At 36.3% G+C, this 25733-nt stretch overlaps 1 protein-coding gene across 22 annotated transcripts in view; it reads right to left on the reverse strand.

The window, feature by feature from the left end:
* The window catches only part of LOC135100892 (centromere protein F-like), a 59012-nt gene that overhangs the window by 10456 nt on the left and 22823 nt on the right, over positions 1-25733 (reverse strand). For 11 of the 22 annotated variants that reach the window (XM_064004431.1, XM_064004438.1, XM_064004434.1 and 8 more), the window contains 12 exons: positions 24383-24550; positions 19446-19637; positions 17079-17741; positions 16619-16786; positions 16266-16421; positions 14354-14506; positions 13762-13950; positions 6869-7008; positions 2398-5107; positions 1167-1262; positions 567-704; positions 1-34 (listed from right to left, as the gene is read on the reverse strand). The exon at positions 1-34 is cut by the window's left edge and continues 196 nt beyond it. In XM_064004431.1, coding sequence (XP_063860501.1) covers positions 1-34; positions 567-704; positions 1167-1262; positions 2398-5107; positions 6869-7008; positions 13762-13950; positions 14354-14506; positions 16266-16421; positions 16619-16786; positions 17079-17741; positions 19446-19637; positions 24383-24550 — 4807 coding nt within the window. Of the gene's footprint in view, positions 35-566; positions 705-1166; positions 1263-2397; positions 5108-6868; positions 7009-13761; positions 13951-14353; positions 14507-16265; positions 16422-16618; positions 16787-17078; positions 17742-18270; positions 18383-19445; positions 19638-24382; positions 24551-25733 lie in introns of those variants that run through there. The other 11 variants (XM_064004441.1, XM_064004426.1, XM_064004440.1 and 8 more) reach the window with 7 other exon arrangements.

Consider the following 25733-nt stretch of genomic DNA (forward strand, 5'->3'; position numbering starts at 1 on the left):
CCTCTGAAGGAGTGGCACCATCTGCAGTTTGTGCCTGAAATGAAGATTGAGGTCTATCTTTTAAGCTTTATTTACAAAAAAATCTCTCTCTCTCTCTCTCTCTCTCTCTCTCTCTCTCTCTCTCTCTCTCTCTCTCTCTCTCTCTGAATTACCTATGACACTTCCTCACTTTCCCTTTTTGCATTGTTTCCTTCCTCCCAAAATTGCTTCCAGTTTTCTCTTCATGGCCCTGTTAAGTCTATATAAAATCCTTTGTCTCCCTATTCTACTTGACAGTCATCATCAATGATTTGTTCCTGTTTAACACATTTTTCATGAGTTCAGGTTTAACTTGGCAAGTGCACCTCTATTACATCTCAGAGACAAGTGTGCTCTTTGCAATATTCAGAGGCACTTGCTTTGAGATTATATGATTCAAGAAAGTGAAAATAACTATATATTTTTTTTTATACGGCAATCTTGACTAGCATAGTGTTACATACTTATAAGAAGGTTTTAAGTCCCCTGTGATATGGTTAACTTTAATTATCAATAATACATGTATCTACATTTACAGAAATTCTTACTTTGGCAAGCTGCTGTTCCATGTTGTTCAGCTGTTCCCTCTTCTTGTTCAGTCGAGCATCCAGGTCAACTAACGTCTTCTCCTTCTCATCAAGCTGCTTGTTTCTCTGCTCCAGTGTGTGAACCTTCTGCTCTACCATCTGGAGAAAATGTTTGTGTTATGAGGCATTCTAGGAGACACACATGTGTAAGATGTATCCTGTGGGTGTGAGGGGATGCCACTCTGTAAAGCAGCAGGATGAGTGTTGAATTATGTGAGAGAGAGAGAGAGAGAGAGAGAGAGAGAGAGAGAGAGAGAGAGAGAGAGAGAGAGAGAGAGAGAGAGAGAGAGAGAGAGAGAGAGAGAGAGAGAGAGAGAGAGAGAGAGGGAGGGGGGGAGGTTGACCAGAGCAAAAGAAAATTCTTCTACCATGGTCACCCAACTGAAGGAGCTCAGTTGTCAAAAGACCTGACTTAATTTGATAGATGTTTCACCATAAATATAACTTTGCCTTTGAATTTTCTAGATAGCAATGAGCTTATTTAGATGAAACATCATAATTCTATTCAACACATATTTGTCATGTCTTCTAAAATGGGTGCTGTATCATGTTGGCACTCACCTTCATCTGCTCCTCCAGCTGTCTCTTGATTGCTTGTGAGTCATTTCCAGGTCTGGCACCGTTCTGAAGCTTTTGGTTTGCCTCATGCAAATCAAGCTGTTGGATCCATTATGAATAACATTATTATCAAAGGTAAAACAAAGGTAATAGTAATAAAAGACTAATAAAAAAAAAAATGTTGTACTTTAAAAATACAGTACATAGTTATATGCCTACAGTTTGTATTCACTGTGTAAAAATATTTGCAACACAGTTCACAAATAAAATTAAAAAAATAAAAATAATAATAATAATTAATGATTGTGATAATGATAATGGATGTAATGAATGAGTTAGATAATGTTAGTCTTCACTTCCAATAAACACACAAGGGAGATATTAGTGTGATGGTATCCACTGTTTAGTACAAGTATCCTGCCCACCTCATGCCTCATGCGTTTCTGTAACTTACATGACCACCCTTTGTCAGCCACACGTGAATTCTGCGTACATAAAATCAGAGTGAATAGAGTGCATTATGTGACATCCTGTGTATTCCCTATAACAGTATTTTACCTATTAAAAAGGTCAATTGGGGTACAGTGTAAAGAAACCAGAGAAATGAATAAACTTTTAAAAAATCATATAAAAATTAAAGTAAAATATTGCAGTGCACTGGCTTGAGAGGCCTTTACCTGCTATGTTTTATGGCTTGTTTCTAGTAAAAGCTAAATGACAAGGAACAAAAAGCAAAAAAGTAATTTCTAAACAAAAGGGAAAAGAAAAAATAGAACATTGACCAAAGAATGATAAAGCCCAACTGTACCAAGAGAAAACTCAATAGATTTCTTTACTTATGATAGGTGTGTGTGGATCAAGGTGTCACAATGGTGAGTGAATATGCAACCTACGTGAGGGATAAAGCAGCTTGGAGTGATACATGGCTCACTTTAAAAGAACTGCACTGCACAAGATGGAACACAACGTAGCACACAATATCCTAAAAAAATACAATAAGCATTTACGTACATTTATAAAAGCCTCATGAATTCGAAGGACTAAATTTCAAGGACACTGCCAGGTGCATGTCAAAAGTTTTTAAAGGAAAAGTCTATGACAACTGAACAACTTTCTCTCTCCACATGCATCAGTGCCTGAGTCTTTTATTATCTAAAGTGGAATGAGATAACATCTTGCAATCATTAATATAAACAAACATGAAATCTCTGGTCCCTCCTTTCCCCCAACTGACCTGCTTCTTCTCAAGTTCAGTCACCAGCAACTCCAGCTGATTCTGCAGCCTCTGTTTCTCTACTGCAGAGTTCTTCAGTTCAGTGTTAGCCTTGTCTAACTCAGCTTTTAGCCTCTGTGTGTCAGGACTATCACGTGGGTTATTGCTCTGTTTCTGTAATTGTTGTTGCAAATTCTGAAGCTGCTGTTGTAAGTTATGTTGTTGTTGTGTTTGCTGTTGTATATGTTGTTGAGACTGTTGTATCTGTTTTTGTAAAGTGGCATTTTCTTGTTGTGCTTGTTGGTTTTGTTGGCTTAGCTGTTGCATCTGTTTGTTTGCTTCCTGATTCTCATGAGTTAACTGTTGTATTTGATGGGCTGTCTTTTGACTCTCTTGTGCCATGTTTTGTAATTGTTTCTGCATTTCTTGCACTGCTAGTTCAGCCTGATCTGCTCTCTGTTTCTCAGAAGTTATGCTTTGCTGAAGCTTTGCAGTCTCTCCTTCACCCTTTAGAGCACTATCCTTTACCTGCTTGGTCATCTCTGCTGCATCACGCTCAGCTTTTTCTGCTCTCAATCTGCACTTTTCTCCTTCACTTCGTAATGTTGCAAGTTCCTTTTCTTTTCCTTGTAACTGGACAATCAGATTCTTTAGTTCTTTTTCTGCTTCTCTTTGTATTAGACCAGCCTCTTTCTGTGCAGCCTGAGCATTCTGTTGTGCCTTCTGTACTTCTTGTTGCAGCCGTTGAACTTCTTTTTCTGCTTCTGTTCGCAAAGCATTGAAATCCTTTTCTTTAACTGTAAGCTGTCCTTTTAGCTTCTGAATTTCCTTTTCTCTACCTTCTAACATATCCTTGGCACCCTGTTCCATTTCCTTTGTTGTACTGGATAATTCTGTCTTTATTCGTTTATTTTCATCTTTAGTTTTCTGCAGTTCTGATTCAGATTGTTTGAGTTCTTGCTGGAAGTTCAGGAGCATATCTTGTGACTTCTCTAACTGTTTCACTAATTGGTCTCTTTCGGACTGTAACTGCTTTAAGTCTGTTTCTAATTTTGATATCATCTTTTCACGTTTTTCTTGAGTTGTATTGAGCCTCTCTTTTTCAGTTGAAACCTTACTCAATTCATCTTTGGCTCTTTCAAGCTCTTTATTCAACCTTATTATTTCTTCTTTGCATTTCTCAAGGTCCATGTTATACTTCTGTTGATAGTCAGCTGCTTTACCAATCATGTTTTTACTTTCATCAAGATCTCTCTTGATTTTCCTGTTTTCACTTTCAATCTTTTCTTTAGCATCATTTGCTTTTCTAAGTTCAGTTTGTGATTTCTCAAGACGTTCATGAAGCTTTTCAAGTTCCACTGACATTCTCTCAAATTCAATTTTGGCAGATTCATTGCTTTCTTGGTATTTAGACATGTGTTGTTGGGACCTTTCCATTTCATGTGTTAATCGCTGAACTTCCATCTCAGCCTTTTCCTTTCCTGATTGGGCACGAGTCAATTCAGTCTGCATACGTTCCAATCTGTCTCTTAGTTTGTTCATTTCTATGGTGGTCTTTTCTACCTCACTCTTGTTACGGTCCTGGGCAGAGAGGAAGCGCTCTAGTTGCTCTTGACTCATCTGGAGATCACTCTTAAGTCTATCATTTTCACTCTCAAGTTTCTCTACCTTTTGTTGTGATTTTGTGCATTCAATTTGTGATCTCTCATACTTGTCCTTCAGCTTTTCAATTTCAATATTAGCTTTTTCTAATTCTCCTCCTTCATATTTGTCTTGAGTTGTGTACTTTCCTACTCTAGATGATGGCCTGTCAAGATCTGCCTTTAGAGCAGCAATTTCTTCAGTTAGTTTTTCATTTAGGAGTTTTTCTTTTTGGAGCTCTATCTGACTGGTATCATATCTTTCTCGTAACCTCTCATTCTCTGCTGCAGTTTTCTCAACATCCTGCTTATTTTTCTCATAGTCAAGCTGGTATTTACCTCTGTGTTGATCAGCTCTGTCTATCTCACTCTTAAGCTTCGTCACTTCTGTCTCGTATTTCTCCCTCAAAATGGATTCTCTTTCATAGTCCATTTGTGTCTTCTCTAATTTATCCTTTACTCTTTCTATTTCAATCTTTAACATTTCATAATCCTCCTTTGTCCTTTCTGTATTTTCCTGATACTTGCCCATTCTCACTAGTACTCTATCCATTTCTGCTTGTATATTTTCACATTCTTGTTGCAATTTTTCCTTTTCATTACGAACTTTGCTGAGTTCAATAGCATTTCTCTCATATTTATCTTTATATTTTTCAACTTCAATCTGTAATCTTGCTATTTCTTCTTGGCTCTTTTCTTGATTATTCTGTGCTTTGCCATATTGTGCCTGTGCTCTTTCTAATTCAAATGTTAGCTGATCAACATCATTCTGTAATTTTTCCTTCTCACTGCCAACCCTCCTGAGCTCAACTGTTGTCTTATCATAACGTTCCCTGAGAATTGTTATGTCTACATTGAGTCTTTCGATCTCTTCTTTTAGCTTCTCCTCAGCCTCTTTAGCTCGGACACATTGTAAACTTGAGCGATCATATGATTCTTGTATACGATCATAATCTTCCTGAAGTTTAACCTTTTCATCTTTAATTTTATTAAACAGAACTTGAGTTTTCTCTATCTCAATTTGAAGGCGTTCCTGTTCTGCTTGAGCTGACTCTAGTCTTGTCTGCAGCCGAAAGTTCTCGCTTTGAGATCTGAAAAACATAATTGTTCGCATAAGTCTACTGATTATATAAAACTTCTCATGAAGCAATAGCATAAAGCATCCTTACATTAGAAGTATATTAGAAGTAATAGCCACTGGGAGATTAGAATCAGATGAAACACAAATAATAATTCACAGGCATTATTCATACCAAAAAATTATTTATAGACATGGTTTGCATGTTTTCATACTCATTAACTTCTAAGAAGTACAAGTCAATGAGAGCTGTAATATGAAACCCAGGACAAGCTAAAGCTACCAACCTTGGATGATGGGAAAATAATGAGATTTCTACTTTTGAGAAAATGGTAACAAGCAGATGGAAATCTGCTAAGGAATGGTGAAAGAATTAATAGCCACAAGGCCAAAATGAAGAGGATAAAAAATTCAATATTTAAACAATGCCAAGAAATCTACTTCTCTGAAAAGAAGTAATGATCTCTAAAAGAAAGTTGACTGAAGAGAACATTCACTGAGTTTTAAAATACATTAGTTAAAATGGATAAAGATAGAACAATATAAGCTTACTTTTAAATTGTAATGCTATTATTCAGACAAAGCAAATACCAAACATTCAAACTTATTCACATTCATACACACACTAGGATGACAGATGTGGAGACACGACAACATGAGATCAGCTCCAATTCACTATAACTAATAAAATACATACATAATTGATCACTTGATGTTTCAAAATGTTGCATGCATTCCTGGAGCTTGAACTTGTATAGACAAACTGTCATAGTGTCTTTGATGTCTCCTTGTCAAGCTTTTTTTGTTCCTCACATTTTCAGAAGTATTATTGATTAACAAAAAAAAGCAGTGTAGAAGGAAAGGGGAGCAATTAATGCATACTGTATCTCTGGGATAAGGACTCATGCAGACAGCCTGTTGTGGTGTCATGCCTCCTCTCTGGAGTGTCATAGAAACACTAGGAAAACTGGTCTAAAAGCAGGATAAATTTCTAGCTATGAGAGGTGCCCTAGCTGAGGACTGAACCCCATGACACAGAGTACAGTGCAACAGGTGGCAGGACCATAAATGATCATCAGGTTTCAAGATCATTTAGCTATACACCTACAGTTACTACAGTGGTATCATGGGAACTTCTGTCCAAGGAACATTCACATTTCTAAAGTAAGGAACTATAATGGAAGTAAAGGTAAAATAGTCTTGCTCCTATAAACATCTACATTTCCTAATGCATACTATTGTCCCTGTACTCTTTATTATTCCCTACTGAAGATTCTTTCCTGTCTGTATGTTCAAATTCTTATGCTTATGAGTCATGACTGAATCTAGCTTTCCTTTGTCACAATGTAGGTCACCAAAGTTTTGTAATCTCTCTACTTCAGGCACCTCTGTTATGCTTGGTATCATTATTGCCATCCACTGCATCTTCTATAATTGGCTATGATATTTAAAAATGAAGGAATAAAGTGACCATACTACAGCAGCACAGTCTTGTCTTGATGAGAAACAGACACAATCAGCTCCCAGAACATTTCTCCATTCACAAAACTACAGACCAATTGAATCTTGATAGTGTGTGTGTGCGTGTGTGTGTGTGTGTGTGTGTGTGTGTGTGTGTGTGTGTGTGTGTGTGTGTGTGTGTGTGTGTGTGTGTGTGTGTGTGTGTGTGTGATTTTATTTACATTTTGCAGTATGCTACCATCCACTAAAGCTGCACTCTTTGGGGTGTTTTCAACATCCATCACATCTCAGTAAATATCATGAAAGAACTCACTTGTCAAACTTTTCAAGTGCCCTTTCAAATTCTCTGTTGGCCATTTCTTTCTCATCCTGTGCCCGTGTGGCCTGAGATTGTGCCTTCTCTAGCTTGTCCTTCAAAATTTCCACTTCAGTTGAGCGGTCATCTCTTTCCAACTGGCAAAGGAAAAATCTGGTTTTAGAAAAGAAGCATATTCACTGTGGATAAAAAATGTGGATACTACCATACCACTATCACCAATGCTGCTGTTGCTGCTGCTGCTACTACTACTGCATCTACTCCTGCTGCTATTGCTATTACTATTGTTACTATTAATTTTACTACTACTATCACTGTAAGTCTGGATCACTGTATGTATGTATATATATATATATATATATATATATATATATATATATATATATATATATATATATATATATATATATATATATATATATATATATATATATATATATATATATATATATATATATATATATATATATATATATATTATTGCTAGATTTTCTTTTCATTACAGTTGACATTGTACATGAGGCTGTGGATGTCTAATCTCTTAAAATGGATGCATGTGAACACATTATGAATTAGTCTTCAAAGTTACTGGAACTATCTAAAATGTAGAAAAGATTCTTTAGTAAAATAAGAAAATATTTAAATATGTATGGTATGAAATAATAAATGTATAAAACAAAAAACTTGGTTAAATATTCGCATTTCATATTAAAAATTACATACAAAAATTATGTACCTGTTTTGGGGTCATACTTATAACTCCTATTTGGTACAGAAGCCAACTGTTGGAAATGAAATCAGGTTTTCTGGCTGCATGAACTAACACTATCCATACCATGTTAACCAGCATACTTCAGAATGTTGATAATGGCTGCTGTAAACTCTGTGTGTGGATCAAACCTGTTGGAGACACTTGTTGGTAAAAAGAAAGGTATTTGTTACTAACCTAAAATAATTCTTTTGTTAAATTGCTTTTTTGACTATAACAAAAGACAGGATCCTATGAAGCATGATTAAAATAAATGTTTGCAGAAAGATCTACTTTTATACAAATTGGTGTACATTCCTAATCTCATTACTCGCAATCCATGGATCCATTACTCTGGCTCATCCCACTGTCCCATTGTGGCAGTTATCTAACAAAGCACTGTGATCTAAATGCCCATTTATTGTTTATTATACCATTAATTAATGCATTATAAATTAAATAGTGTGGGCAGCTCTCTTTGTGTGCAATTTTCAATCAAACAAGTTATTGAGAATAGACTGTTAGATACAGTGAAAGAGCAAGCATCCATACTCTTTAACTTTGATTAATATTCAAATACTATTCAGTATTCCAGAGTAAACAGAGATCTGTTAACTTCACATGACAGGAAGTCACAAACAATAATCCACTGAAACAGAATATTTGTAAAAAGATGCAATCTATCTGCCACAGATGACTGCCTCCCCAGCTCTCACCTCAAACCACAACCACCTTAATTCATGCCTACCTTGATTGCATTCAGAGTAATGTTTCACATTATTATATAACATTCCATCTCCTACACAAATCTACTGTACCTGCCTGGCAGCCATGACGGGTCCCATTATTAAATTTGCTTAAAGTTGAATCCATGCTCAGTACTCAATAAAAGTCTCAGTTTACATAAAATATATGCCCTAACTCTGAATTGAAAAGTAGGAAGATTGGAAATCTTATATCATAACTGATTACAAAAATCACCAAAGTATCAGATATACCTGAATATGGCCATCAATTGAATTTGTCATTAAGTTTCTAGGTATTTCCATCCTATGCACTTTAAGGTTCTCTAATCACCTTTCCTACAAACAAACTGTTAGCCAATGAAATAAAAATTTGTTCTGTACAGATTGCATCATAAAATTTGGTGTGCTGATGATTAATTGCTGGAATCTTAAACCCTGAAAGCTTGACACTTAGAGAGCTCCAGCTGTAACTCACCCAAGAAGATACACTGACTGGCTCTTCCATCCACTACCAAAGTCCCTTTTCCTGTTTGATATTCCATGTATTAACCTAGATTTTCAGAGAAAATTTTCATGAACTATGTACCAAACCCTTTCCTGCAGGAAAATAAAAATAAAAAGTATATATATATATATATATATATATATATATATATATATATATATATATATATATATATATATATATATATATATATATATATATATATATATATATATATATCAAACAGAAACTACTGCAGACATCAATATGCCATGAACAGTTATACTTGTGAGAGACACACTTTGTTATGGAGTGCACTGACTGGCAGATGTGTACAGTGTTCATGCTAAGAAATGTATGTATTTGTAAATACACACATGCAGATTAATCTGAGTATGTGAAAGGAGCGTGTAATTAACTGTAAACAATAATGCTAACTCTAATGAAATACATTAGTATTTCATGGTGACTGGAAAAAGTAACAAAGATGTGTTGGTGATGATTAATCAAACTTTCATATAGATATGATGTCAATTTTTTTTTTAATATTGGAATTTTGTGGAGTTCCATAAGAAATTTACAAGAACATTTTTAAATTATGGAATGAAATAATGCCTCTGATTAAAAACCTTTACAGCAAAGTAAAACTGTAGATCGGTGAATGTTTTCTATGAAAATATTCACTGATCAGATCAGAAGCAGGAAAGGGGATGGACAGCAGGGATAGACCTGCTGATGGACCCTTGTGAGCAAAGACCTGGCATGCTGCACCATGGACTCTTGCAGTGTGGTCAGTAAGGATCAGTCCTTTCTCCCACAGAGGTCTACAGGTTAACAAGAGAGGAAATGTTTGTCTATGTGAGTGTGTGAGTGTGTACAGTACATGTGGATGCCTTGTCTCCCATACCCCTCTCGACAAGAACGTTCATTTGTATATAGATAAATAAATTTTCTAATATTATTATCATGATTTACAATATGTACAAGTTAAGAAAGTGAAATTGGCTTACACAATTTATGATCTGATACTAAACATGAATTTTGTGTAACGAGTTATTGCTGCAAATAAAAGAGTGGTCATTCAAGGTAGGTATTCATGGCAGAAGGAAATGTTGGCAATAAAATGTTTCCAGTCACAGTCACAAGTTTGATGAAGTTTTGAGGATGTGGAATACCAAAGTTAGCTGATTAATTTTACTTAAGTTAGTAATTCTGAATTTAAAAAAAAATCCTAATCAATTTGTGAAATTTTCAGATTTAATCTCTATTATTAGAACTAAAATGTTCTTCCCTCATTTGGAGTGAGAGAACTACATACATTGATCTGCATCTTGGAAATACATACTGCACACTAATTCATTTGTGTTCTTCATATATGCATATGTATATATAGCACACTTGATTAACAAAACAAGAGCTAATTAGGTAATAATTACCTGGAGCTCCACAGTAAAACAAAAACATTGTCTGCATCAAGAAATAAAGAAAAGCTTGGCCTACTAAGAAAGCATTAATTTTTTTTCTTATTAGGGTGTTTTATCAACTGGCATATGTGAATTTGATGATTCACACAAACCAAAGTTTATCTGATCTTAAAAGAGTACTGCAATGCAAGAGCTTCAACAAAGAAATATATATTCAATTGAATAATAATTTATGAAAATTAAGTTTCAGATAACATTTTTCTCTTAAAACTGCTTCTCCTGTATTTCATAAAAAATGTTCCAGGGTTTGATTGGAGATACTGATGTGTTGACTAGCGTCACTAATCCATAGCATGGGATATCAAATCGGTAGCAATACAGTTACAATAAACTGATGCTTCTTTTACTTATACTTTGTAAAGCTAAAGTAATCTGAAGATGGGGATGTTTCTCTAAACTTATAATTTGTATAGAAGGTATATGCAAATACTATACATATTACCAATTAAAAATGGTTAAAGAAACGGTATTGTGAGGTGCAACATTGTCTTATTTATGGATCACTTGTGGGATTACAAATTCAGTTCATTCTTTACTAATATTTACAAAAACTAACTATGATCCTACTCTTATTAATTAAATTAGAGCATGCTTCCTGTAAGCTATATTATTATCCTTTATAAAATACTAACCTACTTTATACAAATGTTCTTTTTAAGGAATGTGGTAACCTAAACTTTGCAGACTCTTACAGTAATATCCAAGTCTCTTCGTGGCTGACAATGCACAAGCAAGCAGCCAGGCAAGCAAATGACAAGCTACTACCATACACTTACCAGCTAAACTTATTTGAGTTGTAATTTTTTTGGGTTAATTTTTCCTTAACTTAGTGGGTGTGTCATGCAATGCTTTGTTTGGGATACTGCGCAGGTTTTTCAACAGCTAGCTATCCAGGCCAGTGTTGCTATTCCATGCAAACTATCTGCCATATGTGTGATCCAAACGCATATCATATTGTTAGGGGACTGAATCTAAAATAAAATTAAATGTACTGTACATAAAAAAAAAATGTATTGGGGAGGGAACTGTATAGTTACATGGGAACTACATTCTGAAATAGAGGGAATTCAGCATTCTAATTTAGTTACCACTGTTATTAGCACCAGCAGTTTTCACTTAATATAAAACTTGTTACCTTTTTTGTTTGCATTGTAAACTGTATCCATTGATCAATGTTGAACATTGATATGATTCTGAAGGAAAGTTTCCATGATTATATACACTAGTTCAGAGTTTTGTGGAGCTGTGATTATCTTTTCTGTGTTAGAATGGCAGGAATGTGTTCTCTAAGGAAATGCATACATATCTTGTTATCATCCTTACTTGCCACTAATGTGTTTGAGCTTCACAGTGAGATGGAGGGCACCCTGGCACACCATGTCCACTGGTCCCTCACAAATTCATACAAGTTCTACATTTAGATTACTTTCCTTTGATTATACTGTATATAAATGTACATAGAGAGAAAAAAAAGACTATCATAGGCTTTGACAAAAATTCGTACTGTACTAAATATCCTAAAACAAAATCTAACAGTATATGCAGGTATATCTTTATGAAGGTTCTAGTATCTATATACTCATCACTTATTATGTATTTACAAAATGGCTTTAACAGCTTTAGATCTAATACTTGAGAACCAATGCCATTTACATATATCAAATAATCATACTATCGGAAAAATTAAACTTGAGCATAATTTTCCTTCCAAACTAAGGCCGACTTACTAACGCTACTATCACATGTTTACTGCACCCACGAGTAAAATAGAAAAAAAATAAGCAATATGAAGAGGACACAAACTACACTATCTTCAAAAACAATAATGCATTCTAGACACATATTCTGACTATGATCTAGAAGGGTTCATGGGAAACAAAACCCACTTAAAGGGAGAAGGAAACTAAATATACCTATTTTCCCTGGAGGGCTGATGCATCCTTAAAAGACTACTGAGCTACAGTGAGGTGATTCCCAAGTAAGGTCATCCTTATCTCCCACCATACCTGATCCTTAAGTACATTTCCCCACTATCAAAAGATTTGCTTTGGAGATGTGTATAATCCAAAGAATTAGACATTGGTTATTTTAAGTATGCAAGCAAAAAAGGGTAAGAGGCTGGCACCCTGTATTAAGAAGTTAATAGGTTATCCTAACATTGGGTGTTGTTTGTCTCTTCTTGCATACTTGAAGAAAATTCTGAATACAAAACATACTGCATAGATATGCTCTCAGAGTTTCAGCTTAAAGAATATGCAAAGTGAGAATGAATATCTTACACTAAGTTACTTACAAAACTGTGATTTAAAAATAAAAAAAAAAAGCAGTGGCCTTTGAGTGACAGTATGTATGCATGTATACATTTAGAGAACTTTCCAACACAGGAAATTATCTAAAAGTATTGCTACATATACTGCTGTTCAATAATTGCACTGTGCATGACAGTATTACACTATCATTTCATGACAGCCATTATTCAGCATATGGAATGATAGCAGGGCACTGTAGTTTATGCTTTCTCATTTCAATGAGTTTCCCATTATTCATAGCAAGCAAGGGACAAAAATAGGAGACAAGAAAGTGTCAAACACTTTGTGAGTCCTATCAGTGTGTAAAAAAAATTGACCTTGCCATATGTGGAGCAGATCCTCTTTGCCCTACACTCCCTCTGCCAATCAAACCTGAGAAATATTATTATAGATTTTTTTTGTTCCTTTTTAAGTCTGCATCTTACAGAGGATTATGTGCTTCTCAGGTTAGTGAAAGTGAAAGCAACTGAGAGTGAAAAATCCTCAAAAATTTACTACAACCTTTAATCTTTTAAAGGAGATTTCATAATAATAATATAATTTAATTACTGGTTGCTGTCACAGATATGTACAAAATCAGTTCCTTACATAAGTAGTTATTAATTTATTTACAGAATTATTCTTTATGTAGTAGTCCTGTGCTTCTTGCATAACTATTCTCTTTTTGAGACTTAGGATGTCACAATGCATGCATTGTGTTCTGTATTTTTCTTTAACTTTGAGCCTAAATCCCATTTTATATCAATTCCAATTTCATATATCAGTTAGATTAAAAAAAAAAATTACCATAGAAATTTGTGAGGGACCAATATGCAGTAAAGAAATGCAGTGATTTCCAACTTGTGTACTTTGCAGTTTGAGCATACACAAGTTTTAGCCCTATGCATAATAATAACCATCCTCTATGTTTGTGCTTTATCATCACTGCCAATATTCTTCTACCAAGATATCACTGACAAGGCACAACTTTGCTACCTTGTACCAAAGCAGCAGTCCCCATAGACCAATTACACTCAGCTACAGCCGTGGGTGTGGTCAGCTAGGCTTACTACGAACTTTCGACTCAAGCTCGTCTTCTGTGTTGTACATTTACTATTTCTTCTAACTAGCTGCACCCACCATGAGTTTCTGCAGCTGAGTTGAGGTCTTCTCGTATTTTTCCTTCAGGAGTTCCAGGTCCCCGTACGTATTCTCCCGGTCCCTCTGAGCCTTGCCCAATTGCGTCTGAAGCAAATCCACCTTCTCGTTCAGCGCTTCCACCTCAGCACTTGCACCTTCCCGCTCTTTCTGCAGGCGTGCCATCTGAGTCTGAAGGAAAACCCGCTTGGGGGTTAGCCTGGTGGTCTCAAGTATGCATGTTGGGGAGAGGATAGGTAGGAAGTAGGAGATTGGTGGCGTAGTGGAACTCCTATTTCTCATTTCAGTTCTCCCAAGGAACAAAGAGCGATTCCTGTCAGTCTTATGTATGAGAAAAGCTTATGCAGCCTGGATGCAGCAAAAAATTCCCTTCAGCCAATGTATTTTAATTGCAAAATAATTATTGGTTGCAATAACCAAGATAATTAAGTTTTGATGTGGTGCTTCTAATCTATAATGCTTGAAATTAACAAAGTTGTTGAATTTGTTATAAGGTTAACTATTCCTATGATGTCACATCCAAAGCATGCTAGGACACAGGCAAGCTAATAAAACAGAAAAGAACAAAACTTACTTGAAGCTTCTCATATTTCTCTCGCAACCTATCTGCCTCATGCTGTGCTGCTTCTCTCTCCTTGGATTGTCTGGCATTTTGACCATGAGCCTTGTCCAGTTGACTCTGTATTTGTTCAAATTCATAAGCATGTTTCTCACGCTCAGCTTGTATCTGTGGAGTCGGCCATGTTCTTTGTAAGATTTATTTCAGCATTACTGACTGATTAAAAGTGACATAAAACATTTTAACCTGAAACAAAAATTTATGTTCTACATGCAATTAAAGAGGACTTTTACACTTTAAATGTCAACTATTTACAAGAGTAGTTATAATATACAGGGAGGAAGAATGAATCTGTTCACTAATTATCAACTAAATAGATGCTGAATTCATATCTTGTCATAGATTCATTTAATTCCAGTTTGTAATGTCTACAAAATTATTATTAGGGAAAAATAACATTGGTTGATTAAACTTAAATCATGTTCCTTCTTGTGTTTTTGCTGAGTGTGGTGTGTATGGATGAGGCCATCATCTGAATTCTCATCTCCTGATTTCAATTGAGCACACTGAACCATCAAGTGTCATACCTATCTCCTTGACTGGAAGAGCATGGAAATATTTTTCCTTAGTAATGTTCAATTAATTACATTCTAGAACAGATGATACAAAATATTGAATATCTGCCAAAATCTTTTTTCAGTTTAACAAGCTCAAAGATTTTATAAGGAACTGCAGAACTGTACTGCTGAAACTTCATCCCAACCTGAAACTTCAATGAAGCAAGCTCCGAATAATTCTGATAAATGAGAAAATAAAATGATGTGGTTTACATACACACCATTTTATCTGTGTACTGTTGTCAATATCAAATTTAGTGGCACCATTTTTTCATGGCATTACAATTTAGTGATAAAAGTTTTTGATTCAAAGCAGTTTAGGAATATGAATCAGAATCACAAGGTAAATCTGTGAAGTATGTAGCTCCAGTAAGTATATTGATAAACTAGACAAACAGATTTAAGAGGTTTGCTTATAATTTAAGAGTAAGGAGACAGGTACTGGTGCAAATTGAAACTCGTGGCCTCACTGCTTTTGCATGTGTGTTAAATTTATTATGTACGTATAATCATGTGGTTGAAATGTCGCCATCTCTGAAGTATTCTTCAATAACAGAGCAATAGCAACAAAATTTAAAGACTAAGTAAGATGCAAATGGAAGAAAATTAAAGGTGGTCATCCCATTAGCATGTGCACCCCATGCATTCCAATACATTCCAACACATTCCAATAAGAGTAAGCACGCCTGACATCAGGAGGTGAGAATATGGGTCAACATATCCCCCACCTTGGAATAAAGGAGAAAAATATCTTAAACCCACCCTCTATTACTGGCCCTTGATAGTTACACCCTCATGACAAAACTAAATGCTTGTCCACTGTCATTACTGAGTGGTATTCCCATTTACCTCTCCCTCCTCATCAGTACAAATCTTTTCGCCAGCCCTCAGCAACAAACCAATCAAGAAAAGACCTGGATTGGGCAGGCAAGAGGTGCAGTGATCTATGGTGCTGTGCCAACATTTGGAGACAGCAGAGCATAACATGTCTGGCCCACACCATCAGATCACTCCTGTCTATAAACACACTGACTGGTGGCTGAATTCCCTATATGACATTCATATATTTCATTGTGATTTCCTGTTCACAAAAAAAAGTACAGTCAGGGCCTTATGAACTGACAATAGGTACCATATCTTCCCATTAAGAAGATACAAAACTTATTATTACCAAGGAATTATCAGTAGCCAAGATAGTTAAAAGAAAATTACATAGTTTCTCAAATCCCTTGCTCCCTCACTAATATCTTATGTGCCTTCCTCAATCATTCTTCTTTCACTCTTCTGTAACAATGGTATTTCACACTTACCCTGCGCATCTCAGCACTCTGTCTCTCATATCGTTCCTGAAGTTGGTCCAATTCAGACTGAACCTTGTCAAGAGATGACTGCGTCTTTTCCTGTCCAATCTGTGCTTTACCGACAGTTGCCTGAGACCTCTCTAACTCCTCTCGTAGTTTCTCCACCTGACACACAAGGAGAAGGATTGATGAGGAATGATAAAATTAGACAATTTTACACACATTTTCACTGTTTTCTTGTCCTTCCAAATTTTAATATTTTACTCTAATCTATACACATTATCTTTGCATATTCCAGCTCTCCTACTTTACTCTTGCACTCATATGAATTCAGCCATCACAACTGTAGTTTACCAACTGACCTCATTCACCCAGCGCTCTCTCTCACTGTGCTGCCGAGCTACCGTGGCCTGGGCACGCTCCAGCTCTTCCTGCACACTGTCTTTCTCACTCTGGGCATTCTCCAATCTGGCTTTCAAGCGATAAATCTCTCCTTGTGCTTTCTCCACCTTCTCCTGCAGCTGCTCCACCTGTGTTGTTATATTAGTTCAGACCAGTTTACAGAAAGAAAGTGAAGTGAAATAAATGATCTGTTGCAGCAAAATGAAACCATGTTAAGCATTTATCTATAATTGAAAAGGAGATTTAAAATTATTCTTGTCATTATGTAAATATTTCACTTAGTATTTCATTTATTCAGCCTCTCTTATTACTACAATACCTCCAACCTAGGGCTGGCATTACTAAGAAAAATCCAGGCTGTGGCTATGGCTGCTATAGTACTTCTGCTCGCTACTAACAGAGATGGAAGTGATTATTGACCTTTACCTCCACATGGGACCGCTCATAGTCAGCTTGGTTCATGCGCAGTTCAGTCTGTGCTCGCCGTAGTTCTGCCTGACACTTGTCTAGCTTCTCCTGCAAGCGCTCCACTTCTCCTGAGCCTCCAGGTATTGAGGAGCGTCCGTATGTGGGGTGGGAGCGCTCTAGATCGTGGTGGAGCCTCTCGTTCTCAGTCCTCAGTCTGTCATTTTCCATCTCAAGCTTGGTGAGACGATGGCGGTAAGACTCATAATCACTTGTACTCTTACCCACTTCACCGTGCATCTTTTCCAACTCTGCCTTAGCCTTGCCTAGCTCAGACTGACTGGACTCAAGTTTGGCCTCGAGCTTATCCTTCTCAGCCAGTGAACGTTCAAGGCGGACCTGCAGCTTTTCTACCTCCCCTTCAAGTGTGTGAAGTTTCATCTTGTACTCAGCGATGTCCCTCTCGTGTAGTGATTGCTCCTGGTGCCGCTCCTGCTCTGCTCTGTCACGCTGCTCCCTAAGCTGTGTGATCTGTTTGTCCTTATCTCCAATGGCCTCTTCCAGGGAGGAGAGTGCACCCTCAGATGTGGAGTGGTGGGCCTGCACTGCTGTCAGTCTTGCCCGTGCCATGTCTACTTGGTTGTCTTTCTCCCGCAGCAGGTCCTCTAAGTTCTCAATCTGGGGATTCAGTAAACTGTAGTTTGCAATACAGACACAAATCAGCATATCCCAAGCTCAAAGTAATCTAGTGCAGCCACTTTTTCTACTAATTTTGTGTTTTGGTCATTACAAGCTTAGGCATAGATATGTTCCATTTCTGAATGATAGTTCTACCAATGCATATAAGTTATGTGATCTTATCATAGTTCCTGAAAATTAACAATGTTATGTTATTATCAGTTGTCAAAGGAAATATGGCTTGGTTTCACTTTAGTGGAGCAGCTGCTTAGAGTACAACTGCATTCCTTCCCTGAAGATAGTAGTTTCACAGAAAAGACGTAATAACTGTGAACTGTGGCTACATTTCAACCAAACATATTAAGTAATATTAATAACTAGATATAAATAAATTATATGATTATTTAACTTTATTATTACTGCATGACTGAAAACAACTGTGATGGTAGAATTTAAAGTAAAAAAATAAATAAATAAAAAAATAAATAAAATAAAGCATATATATATCAGACACTTAACCTGGAAATACCTTGGGCTGAGTCGTGAACACAATACACCTTCCTGTGCTAAGGATGGGAGGACAGACATACTGTACTGTCCTGAACCATGGGCAACAAGGAGACTTTGAAGATAAAAGAAGTATTACTGCAAAAAATAACTCAAATAATTCTGAGGATACTGAAAATCTCTCGACATGAAAAATAAAAAAAATACATAAAGCATTATTTATGCAACATAAAATAATGAGATAAAAGAAAAGAAAAATGCAAACTGAGCAAACAACAAAAAGCTTTCAATTTTTGAAGCTACAGACAACCACAAACTAAGAGTTTTTCATTTGTTACCTGTCAGTTCCCCACAACCATTATACCCATGCATGCTCTGTGTGTATGTACATGTATAGTAACCTCAATTAGTTTGATATTTGGCTAAGCAGTACATTCAGAAGGCAAGCACAGTTGTATATATCAGCAATGCTTTGATTAGTTGAAGCTACAGATGTTTTCTGCTTTTGTTAGAAACAATCATGAACTAGAGAATGTTGTCATTAAGCAGGCTTGTACTGAAGTGAGTGGCATGGGCAGTGCCTTACTGATAATGATTGGAGATCATGAGGTGATATGTATGTATATGATGAGACTTAAACATACGATTAATTACTGAAAGAAAAGAAAGAAAATGATGACTAATCAGTGAATGACAAGAAATTTACTATACCATAATACTCAGAATAAAACAATAATACTTTGATAATGAATGTATAGTCAATAGCAATGCTGTTTAAGAACTAAGGGAATTCCCCTGTGAGAGGGCATAAGTCAGCATAGTAATTAAATGTTGTATCATAAGTGTAACAAATTGTATATTCCTTTAAAATCCAACACACATGAATTCACTGACCTAGATTGCTTAATTTTTCCAATAAAACATTCAAATTATTCCTTGTATAAATAAAAGTGCTCAAAAAATAAATTTTATGCAAAAAATATTGAAAAAATCTAAACAAAATACTGTGGTGCTTCAACTCTTACCTTCTGTAACTTCAACTTCTTTGTTTTTATATCAACACTGACTCCATATCAAATAATATTTACTCTTACCATAGTCTAGCCTCCGCTTTGAATCTTTTCAACAGAGTATTTCTTCAGCAGTGCATTTACTACCTAAACTAGAAATACTCTGCCTACTGTGACTCTAAAATACCTTTCTTTGTAAGACATTGATCTTCCTGTCCTTAATATCCATATGATCACGAAGTTCAGTTAGCTCTGAGTTGAGCTTGTTCCTTTCCTGGGTGGTCTGGAGGGCCTGCTGGGTCTTCTTCTCGATGGTCTTGTTCTTCTCCTCAAGTCGCTGCCGCATCTCCTCCACCTGACGAAGTATACCGGAGGAATGCTGTAAACCAAAGCACACAGGGGTCGCCCATAAATCTTGATTCTTTAAAAAGTGGGAAGGAAATCACGCTGCTTCCCTGTTTGGCGGCCGTGAATGTTTGTATCGATAAAATTGCCTCGCATCCGTGCATTCTTAGCATCCATCTCATCCCATTCGCTTGCCTCATACATCTGAGTACTTGGTTTTAGTGATGAGTAAGAGAAGGGGAGAGGGTGGATGATGACTACAGATGGATGCATGTGATACAAACATCAGTGCTGAGGTGTACATGTGGTAGTTTTGGGAGACAGGGTGTATTTAAAGAAGTTAATTCAATGTAAAGTCAGCCAAAAAGCATATTCATTACAATAGCAACAGGAAAGTAAGTAAATAAGTAAGTAAGCATGTAGAAAGAAGTAATTCAAAGTGAAGTGGTATCTTGGATAAATATCATATGTATATGTATGTACAGCACAATAGCAGAGTATAGGCTGAAATCACATCTTATTGACTTCTATAGATGGTGCCACCAATGCTACAGGTTAACAATAAAGCATGGCCAGGTTGTCAGCTGTGCAAGTCATTCACACAGGAATGCCTGATACACACTACCAAACACATAGCAATGACCAGTAAAACAAGTTAAGTTATTGTATTATAGATCAGCAAACAAACCTAATCCTTAACAACAAAATAGCAAGATGTATTTGAATATTATATCAAAATATTTAAGTTGAGAATTCTACTGTATAACAATATGTATATGACAATTTTGAGTCTGTAATGTGCTGTACATCAGATTTCTTGGTCTCACACCTACATTCATGGGTATGTCAGCACACAGGCAGTCTGTCACAGAACAATCTAGGCAATGGTTTGGTGGGTATCAGTAATTATATGTTATTCTGGCATAAAGAGGGACTTTGGTTGCATGAACAAAATGCAGGACGCTACTCGTCATTATCTAGGAGGGAGGGAATGGAATGAGGGATAAGCAGGAGAGGGGAAAATATTCGTCTGGAAGTAGTGGGAAAGTTTGGATGGGTCCTTCAAGAAGCAGAGGAAAAAACAATGGATATGCTGGGTTGCATATGGCAAATTATGTTGCCATCTATGGAAAACTTAAAATTTTTGGGTATCCTGCAGCTCATTACTTCATTACCTTAGGTTTACTTGATAACCTTTTTAAAGGTCATTGGTCTTGATTTGTTAAATAATCCTTTCTTTGATCAAGGTATTACTGTGTGTGCAGGTCTGGACAGTGTTGACTGCTGTTCATGTATGCTACTGTGTGTGTAGAAACTACTATATAATTGACTGTTTGTTAGTTTATGTGAATGCAAGCACGTGTATAGTGTAAGAATATTTCTGTGAAGTGCAAGGTGCTGTGTTACTATATGTGGGTTAACATCCTCAGGCTAAAGCAAAATTAATAGTCAAATTGAGAAAGTATATACACATATGCTGAGCAAATGATATTCTAATTCAGTCACTTATAACTTAAATACAAACAAATCCATACACCAGTGCACAGTACCAAACACTGAAAAAAGGAAAATTAAATCTTAATCTTTTGATAGTGGTGCTGAATCCTAAATAAAGTAAAAATTTTAGATTTTCTTTATGAAATAGAATGTATTGTTCATTAATACCATGATATCTTTTCTAAGAGCAAGAGTAATTACACTGATTTTAATCATTGTTCAGCAATGAACAAACATTCACTGCATTACACACACAAATCATAAAAAAGCATGATGAATGACTGTTCATTATACATAAAAACATAACTTTATCAACTCCAGTATTATTATTACATATTATTATTTACATATTTATTCTCAGGAATTCAGAGACAAGCCCATTTTTTTCTGATTACTTACTTGGGTATGCATGATTTCAAAATTATACCTTTTTTATTCACTTTGAAAACATATTAATTTGTCTTACAGCATATTTTAGTATTATTAAACATTTTGCAATTTTATATTTAAATATTCAGGGATTGATATGGGCAGGCCTACTTGCTACTTCCAACTTCTCCTAAGTTCTTATAACCATCACAGAAATCTTTGAGAGTTTGTTGCTTTCATTCAAATCATCAAGTCTTCACTTATGTCAAGAGAACACTGTTCATGTCTCAGAAGAAATGTTCTCTCAACAGATTTCTATGCCCTTCAGGAACACTAATTATCCAGTTCTGTGTTCTGGGTATTGGTGAGTACTATACTTCAATTTATCATGGCTAACCTAGAATTTTCCATAATATGTTTATACAGAGAATCTTTACTCTCATGTGACTACATTAGTTTGTAGGAAAATTTACAAACAAATACATAAATGGTTTCTTTTCACACATAATCACTAATATTAATAGTTAGCTGACAGCTCAGATTTGATCATAATAGTAACTCTGTAAGTTATCAGCCAGTCATGTCGTCCTTCACCACAGGAACTCTCAGAGATCCCTCTCTACTCTAATGATAATGTCATCTATAAGAAGTATAATTGTGAGACGACAAAAGCTGAGGCAAGATGGAGGACGGGGAGGAAACCAAATCCAGGTCACAAGTCCTGGGCATCGCCTTACGACTGGCTGTAAGTCACTCCTCCATTGCTTCCTGGGCGTCTATAATTGTGGCAGAGTCTATAATATACAGATATAATATGATATAATATGCTGAAAGATCTTTGATGAAAGTAGCCTTCTTGTTTCAAATACTAATACATGAAAATATGTTCTGGATTATAATAAATAAATGAATGAATGAACAAAATAACAAACAAAATAAATAAATAAACAAACAAATGATTAAATAATATTGTACTATTCTTGCAAGCAAAGGTAATTTATAACTAGAGTTTCTAGAAACAGCCCGCACTGTGAAACAGCAATGAGGATTCCAGGATCCAGTGTACACGCCGTAAGTCTCATGGTCTGTGAAGCTGGCATGTCACCAAGCCACAGCCACAATGCTGCACCACTACTAAGCCTTGATGCATACAACTATATATATATATATATATATATATATATATATATATATATATATATATATATATATATATATATATATATATATATATATATATATATATATAAGGAACACATGTGCTTTATTCTGAAATCCTATTATAGTTGATATAATAAAAATAATAGCAATAATAATAATAATAATAATAATAATAATAATAATAATAATAATAATAATAATAACAATAATGATAATAATTATAATAGTGATTATTATTATTACTATTATTATTATTATTATTATTATTATTATTATTATTATTATTATTATTGTTATTATTATTGATTTTATTATAATTATTATTATTATTATTGTTATTATTATTATTATTATTATTTTTATTATTATTATTATTATAACTGTTATTCGTATCATTATCATCATTACTTCTCCGTCAAGTAACTCGCCACTGTGCGCAGCTTTCAGAACAATACTGACTTGCAGGTACACTTCATACAATGGCAAGGAGTACCACCCGAGATGAGTGAGCAGCCTGCGCAATGCTCCCACATAAGTCAAAAATACTCTTCGTGTTTAGGATATTATACATTACGTTGAGCAGAAGGTCAGCAACAAAACAGACCCGATTAAGGCGATAAAAAAAATGGTTATCACATGAAAAATAAGTTGTAAGCACCGGCATAAGCATCGAGTGGGTGGGAGTGTGAGGCAAGCGTGGCTGTACGAGTGAGGCGCAGAGGCTAGTGGCGCCACTGCTGGCTTGCTCCATGGTGGAACTCAGCTTTAATTGGTCGGTAGTAGGGCAATACGTGGGTGGATACCGCCCTCCCCACCACCCGACCGTGGCTCCCCGGGGCAGGGGGAAGTAAAGGGGCGCGAGCAGGGAAAACAGAGAAGGAAGGGTCGTGTCTAGTAACGAAGAGGTTTGTGAAGCAGAGTAGGCAAGGGAGGATGAGTATTTTAGGGAAACTACACTAGGTATGCTCATTCCCTACTGAGGTTAGTATCATGAAGGGTTTTCAGTGATGCAGCTTGGCTGAGGCTGCCACCACTGTTCTATGAGCCGCAGTCTACGAAAACTGATTTTTCGTCTCCTAAATGGAATTATTTATTTCTTCATAAATGTTATATCATTATCTGAATACAACATTAACTCATTAAAAAAAAAGTGTCCTGAATATAATGTTTAGCAAAATAAGTACTTTGTACTATTTCCGCTTTCCATAGATCAGAGCGCCAAGAGCACCAATACCCTCACCTCAATGAGCTGTGCGCGGCACAACAGGCAAGACCCTGTTCATGTTGTACCTGACTACTACTTAATAGAGCCACACTCGAGAGCTGTTGGCAATTAGAATTGCATTTTTTTTTTTCTATGAGAGCATTTTGAATTTATCAAAATTAGAACACATCTGAGCAGACAACAATTTAACATGTGTTGCAGTTTCACAGCGGCTTCTGAGGTAGCCACCTGTTACATATTTTAGTGGCGACAAACAAAACAATTAGTCAGTGACGGCACTCTAAGATGAGAACTTCAGTATCTGCTAAGCAGATGCAAGTAACTGGTAAATGGTACTATTTCCTTTCCGCGGTAATTTAAGACACTGCTTATGAATAGTCTTGCCATGCAGACCGCTGTCCATTGCGCGTGAGAATTTGTAAGGGAGAGGGGGTGTAGAAAACCGGAAACAATTCCCGCTGAATGAGAGGAAGGCAAGTGAGAGTTTGCCCAGATAATCTCTTAGGGAACCCTGAGGGAACACTCACGTCAGCCTGAAGCATGTTGTAGTGCTCCTCCTTGGCGCAGAGAGACTCCTTTAGCACGGTGATGTGGCGCTGGTAGTCCGAGTGCTGCTCCTCCAAGGTCTTCATCTTCGCGGACAGCGCCAGGATTTCTTGGTCTCTCTTCTGAATCTCCAACCGGGACTCCTCCAGCTACACCGCAAGGAAAGAGACGGAACGTTAGCGCCATCCTCAGGCAGCGGTAGGCGGTCAGCACTCCAGGCCAGGACTACAAGCATGTGGCGAGGGGCACATAGGTGATGGTCGCATACACTACAGGTGCTGACTGGGATACACACGCACACATACACAGACACACTTGTACACCTAATAAGATGACGGTTCTAATATATGGTAAGCCGTGGGATTGGCTTGTTAAAAAAAAATAAATAATAATTAAGCAGTTGGAAGTGTCAAAGCAAGGGAAAAAAATCCCAATTATATATAAAAAAAATGTGGGTATTTAAAATTTCCAGTAAAAATCTAAAAGAAAGAAACTAATAACAAAAAAGAAAAAAAGCTAGTGGGTCTTGGACTGCTGACCTTCACTTGTAACTGAAAGTGACCAACTGAAATGTTCCCAGGATGTGATTTCAAAATGTCTAGCAATGCTTAGGAAAAGCTGCTCTAAAAAAATTAGCTTAGGTTTTAAAAACTGCTTGATAATATCTTGAAAATGTACTACAGAGGGACAGCTTCGCACAGGTACACACACAAACACACTCTTGGCTAAAGAAATATGGTGAAAAATCTAAGCGACAAAATGTGAACCTAGAAAATATCTATTGCTAGAAAACATGAATAAATCACTATTCAGATATACACACTTTCTACAAAAGCACTATGGACACACACGAGACCTGTGGGAGGTGGTGTCTACACTAATTGAAAAAAAGGTAAAACTGTACAGATATTGGAACACAGGAGAATGGAACCTCCTAACACATGAAAGTAACACAGAAGAATATTTGAAGCAGAAGAGGAGGAGAGAGGGAGGACGTTATTTCATCTCATGAAGTGTTCTTCCCTCTCTCCTTCGCTCCTCTCTCCCTACCCCACCGGCAGGCAACCATTAGCAGGCTGGAACATTTAATTAGCAAGCAAATTTTGGGCCGTGCCTGCGATTCGGAACCCAGACTTGCATGCTGATCTCGTCTATCAAACGCTGGGTGTGTGCGGCATGTCAGTCTCTCGGTGTGTGAGCCGAGGGAATAAGTAAGTCATGCAGGAGACAGATGACCACAGGGATGGGTGACTTACCTCTCAACAATTAATGCCTACCAACTTATCTCGCACAACTGCCCCAGGGCTAGTGTCATCTTTTTAGGAACCTAGT

Source organism: Scylla paramamosain, chromosome 5 (assembly GCF_035594125.1).
Source record: "Scylla paramamosain isolate STU-SP2022 chromosome 5, ASM3559412v1, whole genome shotgun sequence".
NCBI lineage: Eukaryota > Metazoa > Arthropoda > Malacostraca > Decapoda > Portunidae > Scylla > Scylla paramamosain.